A 24,494-nucleotide genomic window follows, 5' to 3' on the forward strand; every position below is an offset into this window, starting at 1 on the left:
TGTAAGACCACCCTCTGGACTCTTAAGTATAGAATAGATTTAGCAGAGATTTAAAAGGTACCTGTCATATCACAGAAAAAATAATGCTTATATATGTTACTCACTAGGTCATGCAGATGCTTCACATGTCTAGCTTCTGTATTTGGCGCACAAATCCCTCTGTTCTCTTCCACTCACTCATTCTACCATCCACTGCTCAGGAAGTGATGTGTCTGAGGCAAGCACTGAGCCTGCCCTCAATCACCATGCATTCACTTCCTCCATGAGTCTGCTGTGCTGAGTTCATCCAATCAATGAAGACTGCTCTTTAACCCCCTCCTCTCTGTTTTCATGCTGCAGTCTAATAGGACTGGAGTGAGCACAGAAGAATGCTAGTCCCACCCTCACTTCCTGGGCTTTGTCCAAGCCTGTGCTTCTGCTGGAACAAAGTTAATGCTGCAGCCGGACAGGATTATGTTCTGGATGGTATAGGGACCCCTAGTGGTGTTATTTATTTATAAGCAATTAATTCTATAAATAGGAGCTAAACCTTTTAAATGAAGTATATTAAAAAGGTTAAAATGTCAAGATGTACAACATTTAAAAAGTATTTGATTCGGACAGTGCCCATTTAAATGACTAAAATTCATTCAGGTATGCAGAACATTTTCCTACAAATCATGTATCAATCTGCTTAGCTCCTCCTGCTCTGTAACATGATTCTGGATGATCAGACCGCATGTGTGAAGTGACAGGTTCCCTTTAGATGAATTTTATTAGCACTCCTAAAACAAAATCTATAAAGTGTCAAAGTGATGGTGAATAATTAATTTAAATATTAATAATATATTAAGTGTAAGCGGTATTGTGTTACTTAAAAATGCAGCTCCCATTAGCTAGTCACATTTGGCCCTTTGGCAGTCGTGTGTCTATTTGCTTCTGTAATAAGATTTCACTGCAGCATATCTTTTGCTTGTGTTCACAACAGGTATAATAGCTGTACTAGGGTTTCTCATGTGAATTTAACAGGCCTTTCCCTACAGCTCGGATTATTGCGCATTGAGCCAAATTCTCTGCCTCTTTGAGCAGAAGACGGCCAGCACGAAAAGCTGCTGCTTAGAAACATCTAGTTTAATTAAATGCACAACTTTATCAATAGATTAAACGCTTGTAATGTAAATAAAGCAAATCGATTTTTTTGTGCCGCTGACCAGTTAGCTCAGCCTGAGAGCACTGGGGCTTGGTATGTTTTGTAGAACGTCTTCAAGCAGTGAATATTTCCTTGTTTTTAAATGGGGAGGGCATCTCTTTCTCAATGAGCAACCTAATGAACCCTGTCATTCTGCCCTCTTAGTCCTCCCGAGACTTGGCACAGATCAATGACCTGCAGGCGCAACTTGAGGAAGCCAGCAAGGAGAAGCAAGAGATACAGGAGAAGGTAAGATTAGCCTTTCTGGCCTTATTAGATGTACATATAGAAATGAAAGACTACTGCAATGCAAAATATTCAAATGAATACATAAAGGAAAACTCCAAGAAAAACTCTTGACAGTGTGTACAGGGCTTGAGTGGGTTGTACATAAAGCAGGGGTTTAAAGAAAACCTTTGTCATCCTTGTGTCATACTTTATTTTCCTTAGACTGTGAACAATGCATAATAGGTTTGCATAGAGTTTTCCTATTAAAGGGGTATTCCAGGCAAAACCTTTTTTTATATATATCAACTGGCTCCGGAAAGTTAAACAGATTTGTAAATTACTTCTATTAAAAAAGCTTAATCCTTCCAATAGTTATTAGCTTCTGAAGTTTTCTGTCTAACTGCTCAATGATGATGTCACGTCCCGGGAGCTGTGCATGATGGGAGAATATCCCCATAGGAACTGCACAGCTCCTGGGACGTGAGTCATCAAAGAGCAGTTAGACAGAAAACAACAACTCAACTTCAGAAGCTAATAACTATTGGAAGGATTACGATTTTTTAATAGAAGTAATTTACAAATCTGTTTAACTTTCCGGAGCCAGTTGATATATAAAAAAAAAGTTTTGGCCTGGAATACCCCTTTAAGGTTTTTTCCCCAAGACTTGTTTTTTATTATCGCCCTATCCTCAGTATAGGCCATCAATATCTGAGCAGTGTGGTCTAGATACCCAGCACTCCAGCAGCTGTTTGCCAGAGCCGAGTCACCCACATATACACAATGATCAGAGCCAGAAGCAGGTGGCTCCATATATTTATGTAGGGGCCATGCTGGATGACTGAAGCTCAGCTCCTATTAAAGTGAATGGGAGGTGCATGCAATTCCCCACTATGGCCACTACACAGTTTTCAGTGTTGTCTGCTTCCAGCTCGATTCACTATGTATGCGGGTGCAGCGGCTCTGGAAAACAGTTAGTTAGGGTAGGTAGGTTTGGCACCCTACTGATTAGATATTGATGGCTCTTCCTAAGAATAGGCCATCAATGAAAAAAGAAAGTCTTGGAAAACCCAAGTTGTTGGACTGTGACCTGTCAGTAGTAATTATAACTTTCACTCCTTAATTTGAGTATAATATAATATTTTTCTACTACTTAAAGGGGTTATCCAGCAGGATAGATGTTGTATTTCATTGTAGGTGGTCCGACCGCTGGGTAAAAGACAGACCCTGCCATCTCCAGAACTGAGGCCTATCTATTACCACCGAGCACTCCAGCCCCCACTTTCTGAGATAATCTAGTTTCAGCCAATCGCCGTCTGAGGCAAGACACCACTGTAGTACGTCTCAGAAGCTGGGGGCTGGAGCACTCAGCTGGGAGAGATCTGGAGATTGCCAGGGGGTCCCAGCTGTCAGACCTTCTGCGATCAGACACTTATTAGGATAGGGGATACATTTTCTTAGCTGCATGACCTCTTTATGTAAAATCTAGAACTATAAATCCTAGATGTGTATCCCATTTGTAAGCTTTGTGTTTTAATGAAAGCTGGGTAACATAAATTATGGTAACTTTTACATTGCCCATTTGGTTATAGCCCAACTATCTTTAATGCTTAAGTGGCAAAATTGTCAAGTAAAGCAACATATCTCCCTGCATAAGTAGCTTTACCATTCAGGATTGTAGGAAAGGTGATGACCTTTCCTTTGTCACGCTGTAAAAGTCAGCCATGGAGGTAGTCTTCAAGGTTTTCCTGGAGAAAAGAAAAAAAAAAGCAGCTGAATACCTTTACTTGGATAATTCATTTAAAGAGCTTATTCTAACATAAGGTGACTTTAGTAATTACCTGCCAGACAGTAATGGACATGCTTACCAAGGATGCGCACTTGCCTAGGTGGTAAATGGCCATGTCCTAAGCTAAGTCCCCCATAATGCCGCTGGCTTGTTTGTGTGAACTGGCTATTTCCTATTTGTGTGCCCTTTCTCCAACTACAATCCTCAGAATCCCTTTTATCTAGGTGGGAGGGGACTTATCTCCCTCCTACACATAAACCACCCCACCCATTGCAGCACATCTAGGCTCCCTTCCATGCATGCTGTGTTTGAATATACAGTTCCCTGCAGCCCTGTAGAGAATGCTGTCCCTCCCACCCAGCGGTCATTCCACTTATTAAAGCACAGACAGGCTCCCTTTCAACACCTAGTGACTAGTGCTGCAACCCTAGAAAGGCCCGAGACAAGGCTCATTTTGTATGCTGCTAAAATGTAACATCTGTGGCAAAGATCACATAAGAATTATGAACTACACTAACTTTACAGCCCCTGTAGCACAGTCAATAAAAAAAATCCCAGAAAACCCCTTTTAAATCTTGGAATTTGGCTATATCCACACATGTTTTAGTGTTTCCAACAATAGAGCCAGAGGCGTAGCTTGTAGCTTCTGGGCCCCAATGCAAAATCTGCAACAGGGCCCCATATGCCAATTATAATAATGGTCTCTTATGGAGCAAATGTGCTTTGGGCCCCCTTAGGCACCATTGCCCGGTGCGACTGCTACCTCTATAGCTACGCCCCTGAATAGAGTAGTGTGTCTTCCCTTTATTGGCCACTAGTTGCTAGCAGTATTACCAACTAGTGGAAAGGCTAGAGCCCTTTCACAGATTTTCCCATGTGGCCCAGTTCGTGCTAAGCCACTTAATTGACTTTAACCACAAAATCTTTAAGTCTAATCCGCAGAAAGCAACATCTATTGACAGTCAGTCGCTTAATTTCTTACCAATTTGCAACGCTTTCTTGCTATTCCTGTAGTAACAATAAACCGCATTTAGTGTACGGTGTTAGACGCTGTACAAGTTTCGTTCTGCTTACTGTATACACATTTTACAGGCCTAATAACTATCTTCCCAAAGAGCATGTTAATAATTTGATAAATCTTAAAACCCATAATTGTCTTGGGACTAGAACCTTTTATCTTTTCGGAAAGACTTTTATCTCCTTTTTACCTTAATTGCTACATAAGTTATGGCAGAATAGTGTAAGCAGACAGAGGTCATATTGCATCTTTATTAAGGCAATTATTGTGCTCCAGCATGGGATGAATGCAAATTGGTTGCTGCCAAGTCATGCCATGTAGAGTGGCACATAAAGACTTTGCTCCAGTCATCACGTTGCAAAATGGGCTTTTTACTGATTCCTATGTATGGTAAGTTATAGAAATAGTGTTCTTAGAAAGCAGATGTTGTGGTGTTACAATTCAGTCATTCATGGGGCTGTAAGGAGAACACCTTTTTCTATATAGCAGTGTTTCCCAACCAGGGTGCCTCCCGCTGTTGCAAAACTACAACTCCCACCATGCCTGGACAGCTGGAGGCACCCTGGTTGGGAAACACTGCTATATACCCTAAAGTGAGACACTGCAATGATGTGTTCCAAGTCTGACAGACCACTATAAATTGCAAGGTCCTAAAAAGGCAGAACAATCACAGAAATATTGAGGTATGAGCTCTATTAATTTTTTTTATTCTATTTCAAAATCTTAATCCTTCCAATACTTTTTAGCTGCTGTATGCTCCACAGGAAGTTCTTTTCTTTTTTTTTAATTTATTTTCAGTTTGACCACAGTGCTCTCTGCTGACACCTCTGTCCATGCGAGGAACTGTCCAGAGCAGGATAGGTTTGCTATGGAGATTTGATCCTGCTCTGGACAGTTCCTGACACGGACAGAGGTGTCAGCAGAGAGCACTGTGGTCAGACAGAAACAAAATTCAAAAAGAAAAGGAGTTCCTGTGGAGCATACAGCAGCTGATGAGTACTGGAAAGATTAAGATTTTTTAATAGAAGTAATTTGCAAAACTGTTGAACTTTCTGGCACCAGTTGATTAAAAAAAAATGTTTTCCAACGGAGTACCCTTTTAATATTGTGAATTCGGGTAGAAAACAGACATGGTGCATATCTACAATCTTGTATAATGATCTGATTGCTTCTCAGCATAATATCAAAAACTAACAGGTTGTTAGTATACATTTTTGATCAAAAAGTACAAGCCCACTCGCCACGTCAAGGCCACCTATTTAGAGTGGGTCCCTAACGTCCCTAGCATAAAATGGCGTAGCACTGGGCGACCACCACCGCCGCGACACCAGTGCCCACGGGGGGAAACGACCCACTGGCAGAGCGGCCCCAATGCCACTCAAACCAGTCTATGGGCCGCACCTCCCCGCAGACACGGCGCCACCCTTTTAACATTAACTTTGTTTGCATGTAAAATAAATTGTCCTCAAACACAAAACTGTGTAACCAACAAAATTGAAGGCAAAACAAATACAGTACAATACTAGGGCCACAAGGTTCAAAGGAAAGTGGGGTATGGTGTCGAGTAAATAAGGCCCACAAATAATCCTCATCAAACGGCTCAAGTATGTTCTTCAATTTCTGCTACATGAAACATACAAATCATAAATTGTCCCACGAGTCCCAATTTGTTTTCTCCCTCCTTAGTCAGATAAACAAAACAATAATGGGGTTCATCAGGAAACTTGAATTGGCTGGATATCAGAATATACCCAGATATGGCTGGGAAAATACTTTATTCCATGCCAGATAACGAGAGTGGTTTTCTAGGGAACCAGTCACTCAGATCCTAAGATCGGGCATCATGATAGGGAAGGGATCCCAGGATGAAGAGTCTCCTCTCCTCAAGGCCTTATTTTCTCGTCCCCTACCCCACTTTCATTTGGACATTGTAGCCCTAGTATTGTACTGTTTTTGTTTTGCCTTTGCTTTTTTTGGTTACACAATTTTGAGGACAATTGATTTTAAGCATAATCAGGTAAATGTAAAGTTTCTATAGAGCTCATATCTCAAATTGGTGTTAACCAAATTTTTCTTCAACATGGATACCTTAAAGGGATACCCTTGTGCAAAACTTATCCCTTTATTTGCTCTTACCTAAGCGCTCCGGCCCCCACCTTCCAAGATAAACTGTTCTCAGGAGTGACGTATGCCGCTCAGCCAGTCATTGAGGTGGGATGTCCCTGCGGCCAGTTATTTGCAGACTGGGCTGTCACTCCTGAGACCAGTTCGTCTTGGAAGGTGAAGCGCTCAGAGGGAAGAGATAGGCCCCATTCTGGAGATCATGGGAGTCCCAGAGGTCAGAATCCTCCCAAATCCCCCAGTGGAATGTGTCTTTAAAATTGCCCACAAGTCATGATAGTGACATAATTTTACAGTAGAATGTAGGCAACTCTGTATTTCCATTAAGCACTAGCCCCAAGTGGCAGTTTTGGCTCATGAATTGATGATAAATTCAGTCATTTTCACTTGTTATTTGGCTTCCTCTAATATTAATGTCTTCTTGCGCTAGGTATCATTAGCCGATTAATGGCCGGGGCATTAGTAACCTTAGAGCCAGATTGACCGGCTAATTGTTAGATTCGCGCAGTCAACAAGCTTTAGGTGACATTTATAAGAAACGTGGAAGTTGATTGAGAGAGATCACAGGAGCCAAATGAAATCCTATTAGTCCAATGCAAATTGTATCATTGACCTGTAAGTCTGAAGTTAATGAGGCATCGTCTAATCTATGATAACTCATCCCTCAATTGTCAGGGTGAGCCTTACAGGGATCGCGGGCAATAAGCCCAAAATATTGATTTCTTTTTTTTTTTTTTTCTTTTCCTAAGCTAAATCTATTTGTTAATATATTAATCCTTGCATCATTAATTTAAAGAATGGTGTGGTCATTCATACATATCCTCAGTGCTCTAAGCTGAGCCAAGAGGAAAATTATGTGGTTGGAAGAAGCCATTTACCATGAAGCTTAATAAATGCTTCTGCTCTCAGGTGATGTGTTGTCACCAGCCTACCTAGATTTTCCATAGCTGCGCTGTTTGCCTCACTCCAATGTTACATTGTTACCTGGAGCAGCCTTCTGCATAAATAACAATGTTCTCATATAATCTTATTACGAAAATTGTTCCCTGCAGCTGCGGGAATGTTCTGCTAATAAGGGCTTGTTCACATCTATACCACAGCAGTATGCCGGGAGATATGTTTAAACGGTACCTAAATGTAGGTTGTGTTTGGACATGTTTTTGTTCCCTGTACGATTTTTTTGTGGGAAAGAAAAGTTCTTTATGCATACGTTTTCTTTTTCTTCTTGTTAGTTTTTTAAAGCATACATTTGAGATGTATATGAACAGATACAAGCGAATAACACAAAAGTGTATACTACATTGAGCCAAATTGGTCCTGTTTTGGTTTATCCGTTTGTAGTATACCATAAAGGTAGTGCATGGTATAAATGTGAACTTCTATACATTAGCAAAAGGGTATGCTTATATATACCATTGATTTACTGGACCAAGCACTACTAATGTCTGTTTATTCTGCTTTCTGTACATATACTTTAATTTTTCAGGACTCAAAAGTGTGGTAGATTACACGAGAAACAAAACTTAAGAAACAAAAATATACCTTAAAGGGGTACTCCTGGCCAATGTTCCGGCTGTGTTTGGAACATTTAGTTCTGAGCGCTGTGCTTGCGCTGCAGGGGGGTAGGCCTCGCCCCCTCGTTATGTCAAGCCTCGCCCCCTCATTGCAAGCCTATGGGAGGGGGCGTGACAGCTGCCACGCCCCCTCCCATAGACTTGCATTGATGGGGCGTGGCCAACCCCTGCAGCACACACTCAGCATTCGGAACTAAATGTTCCGAATGCAGCCGGAACACTGGCCAGTGGAGTACCCCTTTAAAGGGGTTGTCTCAAGGTGCAAAGTTACCCAATATCCTGCAGCTCCATTCGAATGAGAAACTCAGGTCCCTGTTATTGAAATCTCAGGGGTCTGACCCCTGTGGATAGGGAAAACCTTGTAAGTAAATAGACAGAACAAAGTCACTAATAGACTATGTTTGTCCATTTAAGTCAATGGGCAAGCTGCAGTAAACATCATCATACCTTTTTGCTGATATCCCAACTCATGTACCCCAAAAAAGTAATGGGAATGAGGGTCTAAGGTATCATTTACATTTAATACAGGTTCAATTGAAAAATCAATTTCAAAGTTTTAAAACAATTCCCCCTTGTTTCCCCCCAATTTTTGATCCATTGGAATCTATCTATAGCATAATAAAGTGGAAAAATTTTAATTGTGGTAAAGCAAATACTTTTCCATATTATCTAGCACTTGGTTCATGTAAATTTATATATACTGTCACCTAGGGCTGTATCTGCCATGAGGTAAGATAAGTATCTCACCTCAGGTGGCTGATTGGAAAGTCCCTGAAGGATAGCATGTTCCATGGAGTGGCTATAAATCGTTCTGTCTAACACTCTGGGTCAGTGGAGCAAACAGTACAGAATCAATGACCTGCAAATGACAGCTTGGCAAAGATTGGGAATATTCCATATAGATATGCAGTACACATTGCTAGTACTGTTATATACTGCAGATTTTCTGTATGCAAACCCTTTATTGGGTGTGTGTGTGTGTGTGGGAGTGGGGAGGGGTGTTGGGGTTCACCTCAGACAGAAGAAAAGCTAGAATTGCCCCTGATGTCCCCTGTTTTCTGTAACAATATGACATGAGTGGCAGGTCTCTACTTTCCATAAGATCATCAAACTCATCCCCCTGCTGTTGTGATTGTGTACTGATCAGCTACAGACTAGGGACCAGAAATAACAATATACCCCCAAAAAAGTCTATTTCCTTTAGAGAAATATGTGCAGTGTAAATACCTGGCTGACCTTTTGCCATCCCTCTCTGGTTCTTATGTACAGTTCATTCCCTTAGTGCATTCATCTTAAGTAATTAAGAGCCGGATGATCTGTGGGAGTGAAACGAAGTAAATAAAAGACATTAAGTAATTCCCCGTCAATACCAATGCAAGAGGGGGTGGCATGGAGGACACTTCTTCACTGGTGGATTAATTTAAGCTTGAACGAACACGGAGTCAATATGTTATAGATTTTTCGTTTTGTGTTTTCTCTACAATATCCATTCCTATGTAATCCCTGTATTGCTTTATTTTCTTTTACATTTTCACATACTAGTTTGTCTTGTGAATACTTTCATTGTAGCCAAACATAAATACGTTACTGTATCATAATGTGTCACAATGTACTAAGGAATAAAATGCCTTTTCATAATGTATGGCTATGTATATGTACAGATGCTTACAGTACATATAGAATGCATTATTATTAAATAGGGTTTATAGATATAAAGGAACATAATATCTATAATAATAATATACGCTATAAGAACAAAGTATTAGGACACCTAGGACATCTCATTCTAAATGTATAGGCATATAGCTTCCCCCCCCTTTTGGGAAAACTTTCTATATGATTTGGAGGTGTCTGTGGGAATTTTAGCCAATTCATCTAGAAGAGTTTGGGGGGGGGTGGGGGGGGGTGGGAGAGCTGTGTGCTGGCCCGTCCAGTTCTTTGTACACCAAACTCCACCAACTATGACCCAGATTTATCAAACTGTGAGAGAAAAAGTGAAGTGATTTTCCCCAGCAACCAATCACACTCAGCTAACGAGTTCTGGTAAAGTGAAAGCTGAGCTGTGATTGGTTGCTGTGAGAAAATTACTCCACTTTTTCTCTCACACAGTTTGATAAATCTGGGCCTATGACTTTATAGACTAGGGGCATAGTCATGCTGGAACACAACAGGGCTGAATCCAAACTGTTCCCACCACATTTGAAGCGACAATTGTCCAAAATGTCATGGTATGCTGAAACATTATGATTTCCCTTCACTGGAACTTTCCTTATCTGCCTGGTCTAACCATGAAGAACAGCCCCATAGCATTATTTATCCTTCACCAATCTTTACAGCTTGCATGATGCAGTCAGGCCGGTAACTTTCTCCCAGCATGCACCAAACCCAGTCTCCTCCATCAGACTTCCAGATCGAGAGGGGTTCTTTATCACTCCACACAACACTTTTCTACTGTGTCCAGAGTCCAGCGGCAATCTTCTTTAAACTACTCCATTCAAGGCTGCGCATTGTGCTTGGTGATGTTAGGCTTGACAGGAACTGCTCATCCATGGAAGGCCAGGTCATGAAACTGTGGGGGGGCGGGGGGGGGGGTTGGGGTTAAGAGCTTTAGACTCTGCAGTTATTAGATTATTAGCAGAGCATTGGTGGCTTTTACGCATTATGCTCCTTCTCACTCTTTCACCCTGTTCTGTCACTAGGTAAAGTTGCTGTGGACTCTGAATAATTTTACTTAACTCAATCTTGGAAGACCTAGCAGGGAAGAAAGTTCAAAAACTGACTTGTTGCAGCGGTGTCTCCTAAATATAGGACCACCCACGACTTCAGTGACTTGCAGTGGTGTCTCCTAATATAGGACCATACATGACTTCAGTGACTTGCAGTGGTGTCTCCTATTATAGGACCACGCACGACTTCCGTGACTTACAGTGGTGTTTCCTATTATAGGACCACGCACAACTTCATTAACTTGCAATAGTGTCTCCTATTTTAGGGCCCTTCTTGACTGGAATATCAGAATGGGACAGAATAACACAAGAATTTAATGATTTAGTTATGGGACACAATACTTTTTTCCATATAGTGTATCTATTACCTGTGTATGGAGACTTGTAACTCACCCTTTAAATAAAATATGTTGCTCTAGAACAGGATTTACTGTGCACAGAGAAAAATGTTCCTCCATGTGTCACCTTTATTTCTGATTTGTATTCCTGCCTAGTCTCGTCTGTGCTTTTTCACATTCGCTGTAGTCCCCATTTCTTTTTCTACTGTCCTCTATCTCTCTTACCCTAGACTTCTTTGTACTTTCTGTATCTCTTTTCTCTATGACCTCTCTTTCTCCTTTACACCTGCATTTTGTATAATTTTCTCTTTTTATTTTTAATTTACCTCCTTTGCTTAAACTTTTCCCTGTCCTCCCATAGTGTCTTCTCCATTTCTTGTACTTTTTTCTTTCCAACTTCCTTCCCCTACTTTTCCTTTATTGTTCCTCATTCTGGGCCCCATTCTTCACTCCCGTTTTCCTTCTCCCGTTCCCGTTTTTTAGTTTCTGTTTTCCTGCACTTTTTCCACCTTTCCTAATGTTAACAAAATATAGGATAATGTAAAGCTTGATAGAAATACTTCTTGGCAGATCAAAAAACAAACAAATTGTAGAAGTGCCTAAAATTTACTCTTTATTGGATTCATTTAAAAATCACCACAAAAAAAGGAAAAGTTGCTCCCTAAATGTGTGAAATTATAAACAATGATTTCACACATTTAGGGAGCACCTTTTCCTTTTTTTGTGGTGATTTTTAAATGAATCCAATAAAGAGTAAATTTTAGGCACTTCTACAATTTGTTTGTCTAATGGTTTATGTGAATGACTTCTAGCAAACAATTGCTCTTATTCTGGTGAATTAGAGGTTGTCTTAATGAGACAGTCCCTTTTATCACATTTTTGTCTTATTTTTTTAATCTTTTTACAACTAAGCTTAAATGCAAAGGCATATGCATTTTCTCATAAATACCTGAAAATATAGCTGAAATGCCTTAGTGCTGGGACAGATATAAAGTACAGGTCTGTATGATCCATGAATAAGCATATAAAGGTTGCCAAATATCAGAAATGATGTCACCCGTTGTTACAAGTTCCCGTTATCCTTTCCTTATTCCTGTTTATTCTGTTAATTCTAAATAAGGCAAATGTCTTATAATGTCGGTCAGGGGATTAGAAGCCTTTCCTAATGGCAGAGCTTTCACTTCTTACATTTTTTGCTTCTCATTTGATAGTTACAAGGATTGCAGAGTCAGCTGGAGTTCTTAGAGCAATCCATGGTGGATAAATCTGTAGTAAGCAGACAGGAGGCCAAAATCCGGGAGCTGGAAACCCGCCTGGAATTTGAGAGGACCCAAGTGAAACGCATGGAGGTGGGTGTAGCTCCTGTTTTTACTGTATTAATAGAGACTTGATTACAGTGATCCCTCAACTTGCAATGGCCTCTACATACAATAGTTTCAACATACAATGGTCTTTTCTAGGGATGTCCCGATACCGATACTAGTATCAGGGCCAATACTAGCCATTTACATGGTATCGGGGACTCGTTTAATGTCCCCGATACCATGTCAGCTACCAGCTGCCTCTCTGCTGCCCCGTTCTCCGGTCCTCCCGTCCGCTTCATAGTGTTCAATGGAGGAGCATGTGACACACACGTCACTCTGCGCCCAGCGTAACGCTACGGAGGAAGCGGAGTGATGTATATGTCACATGCTCCTCCATAGAATGACATGATGCGGACCGGGAGGACGGAAGAACGGGGCAGTGGAGCGGTAGCACCCCACGGAGGACAGCCGCAGGTGAACTGTGTGCTGCTGCTAATGTCTATAGGGGGGCTTGCTGTCTAAAGGGGGGCCCTGCTGCTGCTGTCTAAAGGGGGGCCCTGCTGCTGCTGTCTAAAGGGGGGCCCTGCTGCTGCTGTCTAAAGAGGGGCCCTGCTGCTGCTGTCTAAAGGGGGGCCCTGCTGCTGCAGTCTACAGGGGGGCCCTGCTGCTGCTGTCTAAACGGGGGGCCCTGCTGCTGTCTAAGCGGGGGGGCCCTGCTGCTGCTGTCTAAAGGGGGGCCCTTTTGCTGTCTAAACTGGGGGGCCCTGCTGCTGTCTAAACGGGGGGGGGGCCTGCTGCTGTCTAAATGGGGGCCTGCTGCTGTCTAAATGAGGGGGGGCCCTGCTGCTGTCTAAACGGGGGTGCCCTGCTGCTGTCTAAATGAGGGGGCTGCTGTTTACAGGGGGGCCTGCAGTCTATAGGGGGGGGCTGCTGTCTACAAGGGGGGGCAGCTGTCTACAGGGGGGCTGCTGCTAATGTCTGCAGGGGGATACTACCTACTATTAAAGGCAATCTTACAGCAGGGTCACCTGCACTAACTTGAATTTATAAGTAGATAGTGCAGGTGACCCGGTTTCTACCGCTGCTCACCATGTGGTCATTGGTCTCGTCGCCAATGCAGATTCCCTGTTCTGTCCAATGGAGAAGAGAGAAATCTTGGCTCATACTACAGCAGCCACCTCCATTGTATACAACAAGGACCCACATATCATACAGTAAACAGCGCCAGAAATCGGGTCACCCTGGTGTCAGATTCCCTTTAAAATATAAGTACTCGTACTTGGTATTGGCGAGTGTTAGAATTAAAGTATCGGTACTCGTACTCGGTCTTAAAAAAATGGTATCGGGACATCCCTAGTCTTTTCTGGACCATTGTAAGTTGAAACCAGACTTAACATACAATGTACAGACAGTCCAGATCTGTGAAACTTGTCAATTGCGGGAAGAACTGACCAATCAGAATGGGCAATTTACTGGTAAAACACCTGTCTTACTGATATCTGGTTGCGCCTCCCTACAGTACAGGAAGGTATTACATGTTCTGTACTCTTTACCTGTACCAGGATTACCTGCTCCTTCGGACACAAGGTGAGGGCGGCTCCATGTTACTTTTTTAGAACATTGTATGTACTGTACAGGACCCTGAAGAAGCTCCTGTCCTCTACATAGACCAGTGTTTCCCAAGCAGGGTGCCCCCAGCTGTTTCAAAACTACAACTCCCAGCATGCCTGGACAGCCTTTGGCTGTCCGGGCTTGCTGGGAGTTGTAGTTTTGCAACAGCTGGAGGCTCCCTGCTTGGAAAACACTGACATTGACAGTGTTTCACAGCTCCCAGCAGATCTTTCTTACTTTTATATGTAAGGAATTGCTTTATCTATATTAGTTATCTATTTATTTTTCTTTTAATTCTAATTTTTTTCCTATTTTTGGATGACATTTTGGATCTTTAGAACCAATTATCAGGTTTCCATAGAGTTATGGTCTCAACATACAATGGTTTCAACATACAATGGTCGTTCCAGAACCAATTAATATTGTAACTTGAGGGACCACTGTATTTGATTGAACTTCTGGCTTTCTGGCTCCCATTTGCTACTTTCCAAAGCAGTTCTTCATTTGTCACATTTATATTTAGGCATATGATCTGTCAGATAATGTAGTTAGCAAATATAAGCAAACAAAACTTTATGCAGGAAAAACTTTATCTAAAGTCTGCTACTTGTCCCCCCGACAGAGCCTCGTAACCCGGCTAAAAGAGAACATTGACAAACTGACTGAGGAGCGGGATCAGCGAGCTGCAGCCGAGAACCGTGAAAAAGAACAGAATAAAAGAATGCAGCGGCAGATAAGAGACATGAAGGAAGAGATGGGTGAACTGGCGAAGAAAGAGGCAGAAGCCAGCCGTAAAAAGCATGAATTGGTACATAATTCCATTCTTTTTTTTCAAGTATCTTATATCACGTTAGTTTGTTTCTACACCTATAGACATTGTCAAATCGAAGTTTGCAGCAGCACAGTAAATTTGATCACAAAACGTAAAATAATGTGTCCCCTATCTACCACACAGAGGAGGCCTCATTTCGGATAGGACCCTAACACACTAACACACCCACTCTCCTCTATATCTGGGTGTATGCTAGATCCACTATCAGTTTGAAAGCCTTCATGTGGATATGAAGGGGTGCATGGCTAAGAGGGGTTTCCACTTCCCCTCACATTTTGTGTTTTTTGCATTACAGACATTAACATTTGTCACGTTTACTGGCCATATACTGTCAGATTCTGAGTTCTGGCTGAACTGTTTTTTGGACCACTTGTAGGTGTTTAAAGGGGTACTTTGGCCCTAGACATCTTATCTCCTATCCAAAGGATAGGAGATAAGATGTCTGATCGAGAGCATCCCGCCGCTGGGGACCCCCGCAATCTCTCATGCAGCACCCCCTGTCATCAGCCACATGGAGCGAAGATCGCTCCATGTCTGATGACTCACACCCCGCCCCCTCAATGCAAGTCTATGGGAGGGGGCGTAGTGGCTGCCACGCCCCTTACAATAGACTGTCATTGAGGGGGCGGGGCATGATGGCACGAGGGGGCGGAGCCGTGCTGTCACTATACACCGGCCCCTGTATCATCATCACTCCGTGAGGCTGGTGACAGGGGGTGCTGCATGAGAGATTGCGGGGGTCCCCAACAGCGGGACCCCCAAAATCAGATATCTTATCCCCTATCCTTTGGATAGTGGATAAGATGTCTAGGGAGGGAGTACCCTTTAAGCAGACTTTATACCAACAACAAATTAAGCCCTGCAGCCCATGCACTCGTATAGAGAATGCATGTAGTGTGTATCCACATGCCCCTCCATGCACAGGGACGGATGGGCCCCATTCTGGAGATCATCGGGTTCTCAGTGGTTGGACTACCCCCCCACAATCAGACACTTATCCCCTAGTGGAGTACCTCCGATGATGGTCCTGGGGGCAGAATATCTAAAAATCCCAGTAACTTTGGGGCCTAAGACTCCCTCTGAATTGATCAGAAGACGTATTAGCCAGTAGTCCGATAAAGGTCTATGGGACTTCTGGCCAGCAAATACGTCACCACATCGCTGTCGTTTTTGGGCAAATCTCTGGCTGGGAGTTTTCCTGCCACCCAAGGTACGATTTAAGAAGTTTTTTTATGAGATTAAAAACAAACCCACACCACTTTCGTCCTTGCACAGTGTCAAGTTTTGCAGTTAGCCCCGGTAACGTGTATGGGGCAGAGCTGCAACATCAGGCAAGGCCCATGGATGTGCAATAGAATGTGTAATAAGATACGATTTTAGAAAAAAAAGTAGAGCCTTTTTATTTTCTCTCCTAATCTAATATGATCCCTTTTAATTTGTACTTTTTTGTGCTGGTAAAAATCTTGGTGCGTTTGATCTTTTGGAATAGTTTGAAGTGTCCATATTGTCTCATGTCAAGTTCTCTTGCAGCTTAGCACTTCTTATTATGGCTTTTGATGATTGAAGAGTAAAAAAATGAAAAAAAACAATTTCACTGAAATTTAACTGATGAAAAATGTATTATTATTATTTTTTTTATAAGTTAAGAAGGCCTGAGACTGATAGACCGATTGTTTTACTATCTGTCATGAGGCCACTGAATACAAAACCACTCACAGGCTTGGAATATTTTTCAAGATTGAATGCATTTTTAACCCCGTACTATGTGTAAAAGTGATGGATATGACTCTAATACCGTGCAGTCTAGAGGCACTTCACGGACCGAGGGTCTATTAGCTATGCTTTGGTTTGTCGCAAAGAAATTCTTCTGTCAGTGGACATGAATATATCTATTTACCTTTAAAGAAGAACGATGCTTAGGAAAAAGAACAACGGGTTGCAGAAGTGGTCATACTAGACACTTAGACCTTATTGACGTGTACATTTGTGTCGGTCTCTGCAGGAAATGGATCTAGAGAGTTTGGAGGCTGCAAATCAGAGTTTACAGTCAGACCTGAAATTGGCCTTCAAGCGTATTGGGGACCTTCAAGCTGCCATTGAAGATGAGATGGAAAGTGATGACAACGAAGACCTTATCAACAGGTAAGAGATCGCTCACGTCTCTCTTCTAGCATTACCGTCATGCACTGGAACTCCTTTTCTTCATTATTTAAGTATTAATATTGATTTTCATTTTTCATTGGACATGTTTTCACATTTTATTTTATCTCCATGTTTTCAGTCTACAGGACATGGTGACCAAGTATCATAAACGCAAGAATAAAAAGTGAGATCAGAATGTTCCCTCATGCTTATTAAGTTACTCCTTAACCCCAGCATGCATTGAACATTTAAAACGTTCCCTAAAAAAAGGAATAATTTTTCTTTAAAGATTCCTGGACCCATTATAACAGCATGGTTACCGTATCCTCTGACCCAGAGGAGTGCATGTCCCTTTATTTAACCCCTTACCATGTTCAAATACAGTTTTAATCTGGATGCATAACCCTCGTTTTTCTTGCAGTCTCTACAAAGTCTTAACCATTAACCTTGTTTTGTTGAATCTCCTTAACCAGAGGATTGCAAAGATGTTTATTTCATGTGTGTATACGTAAGGGACAGTAGTTATTTCCCTATGTTTTGAGTAGTTCTGGATGCTACAATAGTGGTTTGATTTTGAGGTTTGCAGATACTGTTTGTGCAAAAATCTTTCTGCATTGTTTTGAGTACAGTACCGTATTTTTCGCCGTATAAGATGCACTTTTTCTTCCCCAAAACTGGGGGGAAAAGTTGGTGTGTCTTATATGGCGAATACACACCTATCGGGCGGTCCCTGCGGCCATCAACGGCCGGGACCCGCAGCTAATACAGGACATCACCGATCGCGGTGATGCCCTGTATTAACCCTTCAGACGCGGCGATCAAAGCTGACTGCCGCGTCTGAAGGGAAAGTGACACTAACCCAGCTGCTCAGTCGGGCTGTTCGCGACCACCGCGGTGAAATCGCGGTGTCCCGAACAGCTTACAGGACACCGGGAGGGACCTTACCTGCCTCCTCGGTGTCTGCTCCGTGCCGGGATCCCCTGCATGGCGGCGCTTTCCTTCAATGTCATCATGTCGTCGTGCACCCCGTTCCGTCATCCAATAGGAGCGGCGTGCGTAGCGACATGATGACGGCGACGGAGAGCGTGGATCCCGGGGAAGAAGACGTCCGGAGCGTCGGAGACACCCCGGGGACGTGGTGACAGCGATGGAGCGACATCCAGGGCAGCGGTGACGGGTCCGGAGAGGCGTGGACACGTGACTATTACCTCCTATCCAGTGGTCTTAAACCTGCGGACCTCAAGATGTTGCAAAACTACAACTCCCAGCATGCCCGGACAGCCAATGGCTGTCCAGGCATGCTGGGAGTTGTAGTTTTGCAACATCTGGAGGTCCGCAGGTTAAAGATCACTGTTGGTTGCAGAATCTTTTTTTTCTAGATTTTGCACCTATAAAATCTTATATGCCGGTGCGTCCTATAGGGCGAAAAATACGGTAAGTTGGTTACTGTAAAAACTTATACAAATACAGTAGTCCCTCAAGGTACAATATTAAATGGTTCCAGGTTTACCATTGTATGTTGATACCATTGTATGTTGAGACCAGAACTCTATGGAAGCCTAGTAGTGGTTCTGAAGCCCCAAAGTGTCATAAAAAAATAGGAAAAAGTGAGGATTAAAGAAATATAAGTAGATAATTAATATAGATAAAGCAAATCCTTACATGTAAAAGTAGAAAAGATCTGCTGGGAGCTGTAATCACTGTCTATGTAGAAGACAGGAGCTTCTTCAGAGTCCTATACAGTGCATGCAGTGTCCTAAAAAAGTAACATGGAGCCGCCCTTACCTGGTGTCCAAAGGAGCAGGTAACCCTGGCACAGGTGAAGAGTAGTACAGAACATGTAGTACCACCCTGTACTGTAGGAGGCGCTACCAGACAGGAATTCAGTGCATACACTTCAGTAATACAGGTGTGTTATGAGTGAATGCCCATTCTAATTGGTCAGTTCTTCCAGTCATTGACATGTTTCACAGATCTGGACTGTCTTTAGCATTGTATGTTGAGTCTGGTTTCAAGTTACAATGGTCCAGGAAAGATCATTGTGTGTTGAAAATATTGTATGTTGAGGCCATTGTAAGTTGAGGGATCACTGTAGTGTGGGTGTGCATTCTTATATAATAGACAGAACTCCATTGAATAACATGCTCATTGTTTTACCAACGGCAATGTTGAAATCTTAGGGGTTCTCCTAGATTGCTACCCTCGCCGCTTCATACTCTGATCTACTGCACATTGTTTTGTACTTCTTCCTCTCCCTAAAACAAAAAAACACTTCTCCTGGTTTCTTCTATTTTCTGTGTTTTCCTTTTATTATTTTATCAAGTAGATGTCCCACAGATTAGAAAAGTGGTCTCTGGGTGTTATGTTGTAGAAGAAACCAGCAAGACAAGCCCTGACATATCTGCAATATAAGACTATAAGAAAAGTCATCCCTACACATGAGACAGCAGTCAGGCCGGCACATCATGCATGTATTATTTCAGCAAAGACAGAAGTGACTTCCAGAATAATATATTTATGTATTTATTTTTTCCTTTGAAAACTAGGGATCATATGATTTGAAGTGCATTTTATTTTACCACAACAGTAAATATTAGTAGGTAAAAGGTATATATAGCTTTGTGGATCGACCGTTGTTATACATTCCTTTCCACAGGCAGGCTTCTTGGATTATGCAAAAACAAACAATTTTTTTTTTTTTTTATATCAACTGGCTCCAGAAAGTTGAACAGATTTGTAAATTATACAATGAAAAAGAGTAGTGAGCACTTACCGCGGGTAAACAGCTGCAGGCCCGAGGTCCGGGATCACCGCGGCATAGACGAAGACGGTAAGGGGCGCTCAGAGGCTACGCCGGCTGTTTCGGACGTAGGAACGTCCTTCTTCCGGCCTCCAAAACAGCCGGCGTAGCCTCTGAGCGCCCCTTACCGTCTTCGTCTATGCCGCGGTGATCCCGGACCTCGGGCCTGCAGCTGTTTACCCGCGGTGAGTGCACGCTACTCTTTTTCATTGTATTGTTTGATACTTTATCTAGTGTGTGCACCCCACAGGTGCTGCAATGTTATTTATTGGGTCCGGAGGCTGCCTGTGTATACCAGTGGTATCATATATCTGCATGCTTAAGCTGTACTGTGTGCTCTCTCCTTCTCTAGTGGCTGAAGATTTGTAAATTACTTCTATTAAAAAATCTTAATCCTTTCAGTACTTATGAGCTGCTGAAGTTGAGTTGTTCTTTTCTGTCTAAGTGCTCTCTGATGACACCTGTCTCGGGAACCGCCCAGTTTAGAAGCAAATCCCCATAGCAAACCTCTTCTACTCTGTGCAGTTCCCGAGACAAGCAGAGGTGTCAGCAGCGAGCACTGTTGCCAGACAGAAAAGAACAAATCAACTTCAGCAACTGATAATTATTGGAAGGATTAAGATTTTTTTAATAAAAGTAATTTACAAATCTGTTTAACTTTCTGGAGTCAGTTGATATAAACATAAAAAAGTTTTTTCCTGGAATACCCCTTTAATTTCAGTATTGCTGGCAAGTAGTTTACAACACGAACGGCTATTGTCATGTTGGGATGAAGTACCCGGCCATTTGAGTTTTTATTTGGCTTCTGTGCAGATACTGTATAACATCTCTAACCCAGTGTTTTTCAAACCGTGTGTTTCCAGCTGTTGCGGAACTACAACTCTCAGCATGCCCACACAGCCTTTGGCTATCCGGGCATGCTGGGCATTGTAGTTTTGCAACACCGGGAGGCACCCTGTTTGGAAAACACTGCTCTAGCCCAGTGTAATTCATGCCATGGCTAACATTATAATTTCCAATTGCCCTGGAAACACTTATTTCTAGGAAATGGATAATGACCAAATCTACCTGGTTCTATACAATTGTAGTTTCTGAAGCAGTGACATTTGTGAGTCATTGTCACTGGCCAATAGGAAAGATTGAGCCCCCGGCAATCTGATTTGTTCTCCTGGCATTTGCATAATTGGATTTGTAGTATTCCTGTCAAAGTGAAGTTTTGTTTACTTTTAAAGGAAAAAACAAAAACTTAAAGGGGTACTCCCCTGGAAAACAGTTTTAAAAACAACAACTGGTGTCGGAAAGTTAAACAGATTTGTAAATTACTTCAATTAAAAAATCTTAATTATTCTTGTACTTATCAGCTGTTGTATGATCCACAGGAAGTTCTTTTCTTTTTGAATTTCCTTTCTGTCTGACCACAGTGCTCTCTGCTGACACCTCTGTCCATTTTAGTAACTGTCCAAAGTAGTGGCAAATCCCCATAACAAACCTATCCTGCTCCGGACAGTTGTGCCAGCAAAGAGCAGTGTGGTCAGACAGAAAGGAAATTCAAAAAGGAAAGAACTTCCTGAGGAGCATACAACAGCTGATAAGTACCGGAAAGATTAAGATTTTTTAATAGAAGTAACGTACAAATCTGTTTAACTTTTTACCACCAGTTGATTTTAAAAAAATTAAATAAATTTTTTTCCAGGGGAGTATCTTTTTAAATATATAATCCCCACTACAGGATACAGCACTAGTCATCAGGTCCGGTTTAGTTGCAGACTTTAAATTTATTGCATCAGAGCATATACAAATGTAGCATTTGTATATGCTCTAATGCAATAAATATTAAAGTCTGCAACTAAACCGGACCTGATGACTGGTGCTGTATCCTGGAGTGGGGATTATGGATTGAACCCGGTATTTGGCAAGCGGATGGATCACATGCACCTCACTGGTGATTGTCCTGTGTTGGTTCTTCGACATTGGACTATATATATATATATATATATATATATATATATAATATATATAATTAGGGCTGCACGATATTGGGAAAATGTGCGATTGCGGTTTTGGGCCTGAATATTGCGATTGCGATATGCGATGTAATTAAAAAATGGTGAAATCCCCCCATTTCATGTCCAATCGCCTCCATTTTACATCTATCCACCCATTTTATGCCCACCACCTATTTCACATCTCCACCTTGTCACATTCTCCTCCCGTCACATCCCCCCTTGTCACATCCCCCCCCTTGTCACATTCTCCTCCCATAGTTACATTCTCCCCCCCCTTGTCACACCCCCATCAAATTCTCCTCCCCCTTGTCACATTCTCCCCCCCTTGTCACATTCCCCCCCCCTTGTCACATTCTCCCCCCTTGTCACATTCTTCTCCTCCTTGTCACATTCCCCCCAACTTGTCACCTTCCCCCCCTTGTCACCTTCCCCCCCTTGTCACCTTCCCCCCTTGTCACCTTCCCCCCCTTGTCACCTTCCCCCCCTTGTCACCTTCCCCCCTTGTCACCTTCCCCCCTTGTCACCTTCCCCCGTGTCACCTTCCCCCCCTTGTCACCTTCCCCCCCCTTGTCACCTTCCCCCCCCTTGTCACCTTCCCCCCCTTGTCACCTTCCCCCCCTTGTCACCTTCCCCCCCTTGTCACCTTCCCCCCTTGTCACCTTCCCCCCTTGTCACCTTCCCCCCTTGTCACCTTCCCCCCTTGTCACCTTCCCCCCTTGTCACCTTCCCCCCTTGTCACCTTCCCCCCTTGTCACCTTCCCCCCCTTGTCACCTTCCCCCCTTGTCACCTTCCCCCCTTGTCACCTTCCCCCCTTGTCACCTTCCCCCCTTGTCACCCCCCCCCCCCCTTGTCACATTCTCCCCCCCTTGTCACATTCTCCCCCCCTTGTCACATTCTCCCCCCCTTGTCACATTCTCCCCCCCTTGTCACATTCTCCCCCCCTTGTCACATTCCCCCCCCCCCCTTTTGTCACATCCCCCCCTTTTGTCACATCCCCCTGCCCCTCTCCACTCCCCTCCTGTCACTTTTTTGTATTCTTGCACTGCAGCAATACACTGGGTTTACCGGGCAGATTTCAAATCTTCCGCGGGACCTGGGAAACCTAGTGTATTGCTGCAGTACAAGACCTTTCCCCATGAGCCAATCACTGGCTTGACACGTTACACCACTGCGGCCAGTGATTGGCTGAAAAGGGAAAGGTCCTACTGTGTACTAAGAAGAGAGGAAACTCCGGAGCGCACAGAGACAAATCTGCAGGGACCGGGACTAGGTGAGCAGAAGTTTTTTTTATTTTTCTCTCTGCGCCCTTCGTTCAGTGTTTGTCTAGCAGGGTGCCTCCAGCTGTTGTGAAACTACTACTCCCAGCATGCCCGGACAGCCTTTGCCAGTCCAGACATGCTAAGAGTTGTAGTTTTGCAACAACTGGAGGCCCCCTGGTTGGGAAACACTGACTTTTAGTATTTAAATTAGTTTTACCTGCTCTGGCCGGCCCCCGCCACGGGAGCCAGCCCGAGCAGATAATCGCATGTTTTCCCAGGGGGCCGTATCGCCATATCGTAAAAAAACAAAATTTGCGATTCGATTACTTTTGCGACATATCGTGCAGCCCTAATATATATATATATATATATATATATATATATATATATATATATTTATATATGCGCTCACTAGGACTCCTGTTTCCTGTGTGAGCTGCAGGGACTGGCTGCCTTGAGAGAGCTGAGCAGGTTGCATGGTTTCAGAAGCAGTGAATATCGATGAGGAATGTGTGTTGTGTGCATCAGCCAATCACGGGCAATCACATACTGCACACTGAAGCTCTGCTCTCTGAGCTAAGGAGAAGGAAGTGTGATGTTACAAAGTGATGTGTGGGGCCCAAAATGGCTGTCAAACCCAGCAAACTGGTGCCCGACCGTCATCATGTGCGATAAGAACTACTGTACTTCCTGCCTTGAGGAAAAGCTGAGAAATGCCAGGGCATGTGCTCAGCAAAGATTACACTTGGATTAGTTACACAAAGTATTATAACTTTAACATGTGCAGTTATATGAAAGTAATTTAATTTGTCAGGAGTTCTGAAAAACTGCTACAAAATCTGTGCTGTTTTGACCCTGTGGGCACACTCATGGTCCATGTAAATGCACTAGTTGGTAGGATTCCTTAATTTTTTTTGAATTGGTCATCACTAGCTTTGAATTTTATTGAATGATTTATAAGATTGCCAGGCTTCTCTTAGTGTCACATATTCCATCTGTCCTATATAGGATTGACTTCTCAGTATATTACATAAAACGTTACCCATTCCTTTGTAATAAATGCATTACCATCAGTTTGGCGTCAGAAGACTATGATACAACATTTCCGACCATAAGCTCTGGAGCATGGTCTGTTCTGTGTGTCTCCAGACACTAAAAAGCCTAATGCTAGTGAATAAATAGCTTATTGCCGCTAATGCCTAGTACCTGTTTCCAGACATGCTTTCAATTTGAGCAGAGATTCTCCCACTCTCCCTCGAGACTGGCCTCGGCTGCCTCAGTTGTGGGGGTAGACGGGAGGGTGGAGTGTAGAGAATCGAGGGGAAGGACATGATGGAGTTAATGGGTGAGGAGAGGTGCTGTTTATACCATTACCCAGCCAAGCAGCAAAAAAAATTATTTCCATTTACTCCTCGGCACAGCCACAGTTGCCGTTCCCTTTACAAATAATGAGAGCAGGAGGCCGTTCTGTATTCAGACGGTGTCACAAGAAACTGCTTTAAGCATGTAGGGAATGGATTTAGCAAAGCTCCACAGCAGTGTCGGAAATCAGATCAGCGGCATGCTAGGGTAGGGTGAGG

At 43.0% G+C, this 24,494-nt stretch overlaps 1 protein-coding gene across 5 annotated transcripts in view; it reads left to right on the forward strand.

Moving 5' to 3' along the window:
• The window catches only part of MYO18A (myosin XVIIIA), a 350,022-nt gene that overhangs the window by 297,600 nt on the left and 27,928 nt on the right, over positions 1-24,494 (forward strand). For all 5 annotated transcript variants that reach the window (XM_056559045.1, XM_056559047.1, XM_056559046.1 and 2 more), the window contains 4 exons: positions 1,334-1,417; positions 12,171-12,308; positions 14,497-14,682; positions 16,709-16,848. In XM_056559045.1, the coding sequence (XP_056415020.1) occupies positions 1,334-1,417; positions 12,171-12,308; positions 14,497-14,682; positions 16,709-16,848 (548 nt within the window). The remainder of the gene's footprint in view (positions 1-1,333; positions 1,418-12,170; positions 12,309-14,496; positions 14,683-16,708; positions 16,849-24,494) is intronic.

Source organism: Hyla sarda, chromosome 2, assembly GCF_029499605.1.
Source record: "Hyla sarda isolate aHylSar1 chromosome 2, aHylSar1.hap1, whole genome shotgun sequence".
Lineage (NCBI taxonomy): Eukaryota > Metazoa > Chordata > Amphibia > Anura > Hylidae > Hyla > Hyla sarda.